Source organism: Neopelma chrysocephalum, unplaced genomic scaffold, assembly GCF_003984885.1.
Source record: "Neopelma chrysocephalum unplaced genomic scaffold, ASM398488v2 Primary Assembly neopelma1_23, whole genome shotgun sequence".
Lineage (NCBI taxonomy): Eukaryota > Metazoa > Chordata > Aves > Passeriformes > Pipridae > Neopelma > Neopelma chrysocephalum.
The window spans coordinates 7,322,042-7,328,307 of NW_020897691.1; the positions used below are offsets into that span (position 1 = coordinate 7,322,042).

The 6,266-nt window shown below is 40.7% G+C and overlaps 1 protein-coding gene across 1 annotated transcript in view; it reads right to left on the reverse strand.

Moving 5' to 3' along the window:
- Positions 1 to 361: 361 nt before the first annotated feature.
- Positions 362 to 6,266, reverse strand: part of FAM89A (family with sequence similarity 89 member A) — a 6,708-nt gene continuing 803 nt past the window's right edge. The window contains exon 2 of the mRNA XM_027685815.1: positions 362 to 2,359. Within this exon, the coding sequence (XP_027541616.1) occupies positions 2,201 to 2,359 (159 nt within the window). The 3' untranslated portion in view covers positions 362 to 2,200. The remainder of the gene's footprint in view (positions 2,360 to 6,266) is intronic.

Below are 6,266 nucleotides of genomic sequence, written 5' to 3' on the forward strand. Positions count from 1 at the left end.
TTAAGTTTATGTAAGAGAAAGAACAAAGAGAATTTTGCTGAAGTCTGTTCTCACCAGTGAGTCTATTATTTAGACGGTGGCACTGTCTAAAGATCTGTAATACAGAATCATTAATTCCAGTATTAGAGACAGAATTTTCTCTGTTGAATTCAGAAACGAGTAAAATCCAATTAAGACAGAGAAGTAGGAAATTCCATTCCAAATATAAGTAGGTAGAGCCTTTTCCCACTGTAACTTAAAAATTGCTTGCTTTGGTCCAGGGGTGATGACTAGTCCTAGTTTTCTTATAGGAAGATTAGGAAAGGGGGTAGGGTTTGGATTCACTGAAAAGGTAAATTAAAATACACACAACATTAAAAAGTTATGCTAAACATCATGCTTTTTATTTTTGGAGAAAGAGCAAGAAAATAGCAGTACTTCAACAAACTAGAAAAAGCCTCATGTAAATACCAAAAGCACAGCAAATTATATTAAAAGCTGATACATTCTTAAGTCAAAGCATAAAGTTGTGTATGTGTGTGTACATATACATGTATACACACATAGGCACACAGCATTTTTAAGTACAGATGTAGCTATCTGGATTATCTGTGTTTTCCCTATCATTCAGTTTAGTTTTGTGTGAGTGAAGTAATTAGACCAGAATTAACATTAAAAAAAATATCCAACCATCACCATAGACTAGATTAAGAACTTGTACACATACACAATTACAGCACAGTCTTCACTCTTGTGGCCTTTGAATTCCACTACAATAAGCCAATTTTAGAGGGAATGCACCCTTGAAGTCTCTTGGCTTTTATCACTGCAACATCCTAGCCTCTGCTAAAAACTAAGAGAGGAGGTACCCCAGAATGTGATCTCCAATTCTTGCTGCAAAATGTACGCATACCAAACGTGAACCATGCAAAACCCCTTTGAGATTGAAGCCCTTAATTATTAGCTTGTGTCAGGATTCAGGCACTGTGCTCTACAGCAATCTTTAGAATTAAAGTTAAGAAATGAAAATTGCGTTGGGAGTTGATTTTACTTAAAATAGAGAAGGGTGAAGACTCACATAGTTGGCAACTCTCAGCTGATTAAGCATTACATGTACACACTATGAAATAATAACAACTTAACTAAGTGCTTTAGTAAGTTCTGAAAACAAAAATAAGTTATACTTCAAAGAACAAGTTAGTATAAAAAGTTTTAACATATGCAATGTGCTCAAAATACTTATTTTGCATTTTTAAAAAGAGCTGTTTTCTACCTTACAGAAACAAAGTTCACCCAGTATAAAATATTGCAATTTGTCCCATTGTGTCATATGAGAGGTTTCCTTAATCTTCATATGATCGAGAACACTTGCACAAGAATTCATGTTATTCCAAGCCACATAGTGGCAGACAGACTATGTTTGAATCTGTGCTTTTACTATGCAGTACAGTAAAAGCCAAGCAAACCATTTCAGAACAGTGTTTAGCAGGTCAAAGAGCTATGCAGATGCAAGATATCCAGAGAACAGTATAAAAGTTAACGCCAAGTGGCAGTACCAAGAAAGTGAATTAGATCAACAGAAAAAAAAACCTGCTGATAACATTCACTATCACATGTACAGCTTGTAAGCTAAGAATAAATTAGCCTAAGGAGAAAAAAACATTTAAACTGTGTAAACAATCCACCCAGTACAAAACTGGATGCAGCCGGCAAGAGCAGAACTAGCTTAGTAGTGCTGAGGATGTGCGTGCATCCAGATGCCTGTTCAAAATGCATTTATCAATATCACTGACCCCCCCTCCAAAAAACCCCACTACCTATAGCTATTTACACCACAGCAGAGGCTTCCCTGCCCCCTTACTAAGTTATTACAACTCAGGAAGTCACTGTTGTCTTCTACAACTAAAATTCCAGTTATAAGCTACCAATGTTTGTAAGTTGAAAACACCCACCTTGCAAATTAAATTGAAAACTCTTGTCAAGCATGTCTGAGGACTCTTCAAAAGTTAAGAGTACAGCACTTTCCTCAAGTGGTATTTGCATTAGTAACTTGTTCTGACAGCCTGTTAAAATAAGTGAATTAAACACAACTCGGGGTAGCTGGGTATTCCTCCTCAGGAAGAGGGATCCAGATTCCAGTTGCTCTTGCTGAGGTGTGTTACCGGGAAAGAAGGACAAAAGAACCTCAGTTCAGTCAGCCTGGAGGTCAATCTTTCTGCTTCTAGAAGTATTCCTCCTCTTCATCAAAAAATCCATTTTCCAGGGCGTATGAGCAGTCTGCATTAGAGTCAGCTTGGCAGGCACCTTTGTATTCTTGAATTGATTCATACAGGGAGTACAGCTGACACAGCAATGACATATCCAGCTGCCGAAGGCCAACCTGAAGGGGGAAGAATTCAAACAAATAAACAAACAATCATTATTACAATTGTTTTTTTAATGGCAGTATGATGCTATATATCTTTTGTTGCTAAACAAGAGGTTCAAGCTTCTTTCCACCCTGAACAGTTATGAAATATGGAAGTAAGATTGATTTTCTAAGGTGACAGACACCCCATTTACATGGGATAAACTGGACAAAAGAACAAGGAACAATGTGATGCAATAGTACAGAACATATGCAAAGCGTTCTTCAAAATGTTGCTGTATCACAACACCGTGCTTAACTTCCAATAAGCAATTCACTCCCATCAGCAGAATTACAGATAAATGAATAAAGTCTATATTCATCATTATGCAAGAGAGGTATTTTTCCAGAAACACTGTGTGTCTTTGACACCATCTCTCTCTCTCTCACATATCACAGGCACTCTGTGTTTTAAATAGGACTCTAACTGGTTTTCCACTTCCTGGCTAAGTATTTCTACTCTAATTTTCTTTTCTCTGTTGACATACATAGGCATCGGACAAGACCAGCTCTGTCTAGTGCAATACAGCACACTACTTGAAAGCAGTAAAACTAAAGCAGAAGTGAGACAAGGACATATATTGTAGACTGCAAATCTTCAGAGTATTTTCCATGTGCCACTGAAGCATAGGCTTGATTTATATTTAAGCAACTAATATTTTGATCCTCAAACTTCTCACGTATTAGTTCCACAGCTAATTAAACATTTGGAGCACCATTAAAAAAAGGTTACCTTGTAGCCTGCATCTTTATGTCAGCTACAAAACCAGTATGTTGCACTGCAAAGGGAAACAAAGCCGGTCATTTAACTCAATGTAGTCTCCCTCTCTGGCAACAAAATGGAGAGTTCTCTTGATATTGCCACCTATACAAGTAAGATCAAATTATATCTAGGTTTTGTCTTGCAGCAAATTAAAGCCACTACCCAATTTAATATTTTCAAGAAACAGCCATTTCTGCCTAATTTTTCAAGTAAGTGTTAAGCTGACAGGCTCTTCCCAGTAAGCCTCAGTTTTATCAAATAAGGTTTTTGCCACAACTCATGTTAAGACGAAAAAGAAAGAAATAATGTTAGTAGCCTTTACTGCAGCCTGAACACAAGACTCTGTTTTACCCAGAATGAGAACTCTTACCTCAAAAATCTCTCCTTGCATGTCTAAATTCTAAGGACAGGTACACTCAGCACACAAGAAAATCACAGGAAGCTAGCATGAAGATCTTCCATTGATATTGCTGAACTATCCTAACAGCTCCTTTTTATGAAGGTGGGAGGAGGAAAAAAAAATTCCCATACACCACAATGCCACTCCAACTCAGAAAAGGAGGATACGGCATCTTTCAGGAACAGCACAAATTACTTGGTGAGGTCATGAAGCCAAAACATGGAGCACAGACTAACCGTGAGGACTTTAGGACAAGACAGGGAACACTGTCCTAGCTGCCAGGATGTTAAAGATAAGCCTTTCCACCATCTCAGATCTACGCTACTTTTCCTACCCATCTCCATTTGCCTTTGTAACCTAAACAAACTGCTCACCTCAGGTAAGAAAGGATGCTGTGAAACTGGACTTAACGCTATGACATGTGAACATGAGACACACCAGGGAGATGTGCCTCAGAGCCAAATGTTTGATGGACAAAACTGCAGTGAAGAACTGTTCAAAGAGCAATTAGGAGTGAATTGAGCCAAAAACCTCAACCTGGAGACAGACAACCTTTGTTTCCCAGGAAAAGTGGGAGCATTTCCACCAGCAGCATTCCTGTTTCAGCCCCATAAAGGACTTCAGCACTTTCTTTTAAGTTCAGTTCTACTGATTGCCAAGCACAAACTTCAAGGCAGAAATTGCTCAGCAGAATTAACATAACAGGCCTTAACACCAAATAGTTATGTTTAATATCTTATTTTTCTGTTGATGCAATAGTGTAAATGAAACAAGAAGTCTACTGAGAAAAATGCAGGCTCTAGCTCTTCATAGCTTTCAAGTACGATCCCTGAGGTAGCAAAAGCCTGACAAAATTATAGCACTAGCCCAAAGTTTTTAACACCAGCCAATTTGCATTCCTGAATCACAGTTCTGAAGCTCCTTTCCTCCCTCCTTCTCCAAAGCATCCAAGTCCATCACTTTCTCAGCTTTAAAAACTTATATACACAGTTACTTGCTTGATCATGCTGGAAAGATGCTGCTATGCATTTCTTCCTCACTCACTATGGAAAATTTAAAGCAAATTCGTTACTCAATAGAAATTCTTATCTTTGACTGCTGCAAGAAAGTGTGTTCAATATCAGTAATAAAGTGCTATTACCTTCTTGATGAAAGGCAACCTATTAGTACTCAAGAGTCTTTCTAATTTGTACAGGCCATAAAAAGTCTTGAAAGTCTTTGATGTGTTCAGAAGTATTTTTTTCGTCAGAAGTAGTTTATCAAATTATCATCAAGGATAACAGAGTATTAAAGAGGACGTTTAAAGGGGAAGTCTCATTGTCAAATGACTTTGAGAAGCATCTCATTTGATTTCCCCTTAGGAAAAAAAATAGATTAGACTTTTATAATGAGTTATCTTTGCTTTTTTGGAAAGGCTTAAGACGACTAAGACCATATGTCCTCATTTCCCCCTACAGCATTGCAGAAGAAAGCCCCAGCAGTCAATACTAACCTATCCTTCCTGAGCTTCAACGCAAACTGGCAATTCTAATACGCAGTTCTAAGAATTATCTCTAACTGTATTTAAACTACTTGTTGAAACACTGGTGGCAGACTAAGATCTCCGCACACTACACTGTCCTTCTAAATTCACAGAAGGGACTTTCAACAGAACTTCTTGTTTTCAAACACCTTTTTAGCCTGAGATAAACAGTCTTGAACCATGCAGATTTTTGGCAATATCATATTTTATATGCTTCACAGAATCACAGAATTGTTAGGGTTGGAAGGGACCTCTAGAAATCTAGCCCAAGCCCCTGCCAAGGCAGGGTCACCTAGAGCAGGAGACACAGGAATGTGTCCAGGTGGGTTTTGAATGCCTCCAGAGAGGGAGACTCCATGACCTCCCTGGGCAGCCTGTTCCAGTGCTCTGCCACTCTCAGTGTAAATAAGTTCTTCCTCATGCTAAGGTAGAACTTCTTGTGTTTTAGTTTATGGACATTGCTCCTCATCCTGTCACTGGGCACCATCGAGAATAGCCTGGCACCATCCTCTCAACAACCTCTTTTGAGATATTTATATGCATTAATGAGATCCCCTCTCAGTCTTCTCTGCTGTAGACTAAACAGGCCCGGCTCCCACAGTCTTTTGTCATAAAAGAGATGGTCTAGACCCTTTGTGGCTCTCCGCTGGAACCGCTCCAGTAACTCCTTGTCTTTCTTGTACTGATTCTTCAGAATCCTCAGCACGCAAGGTTGAGGCTATTATTAGTCATCACAGCTGCAGCTTACACCAACAAAGCACCAACACCCAATCAGTGTTTAATCAAAAGGTGTGCCAGGTCGCCTGGAAGAATTTCGCTGTTAATAACGCCGCGCTGCAGGATCAAAACAGAGTCCTGAAGAAAACTACGTCTAATCGCAGCCACTCGGGCTGATCGAATCAGTGCGGACACTTGGGGTTTTTTTTTAATGACAGCCTTGTAGCGTGGATGCCAGATCCTGGTGGATGCCGGTCCCCGGTGGGTGCCGCCGAGCGCGGTAAGCGGCTCTCCATCTGCAGCCGGGGCGGCCCCACCGCCCCCGGCTCCGACCTTCCCCCTCCACCGGTACCGCCGCGTTTCACGGTGCCCGCGGCGGCCGGGCCGGGCTACGCGGGGCTGCCCCAGCCCGGGCCGCCCGCGCCCACCGGGGCCGGGGCGCCCTTCCGGCCCGGGGAGGTGCCGGCGCCCCCCGGCG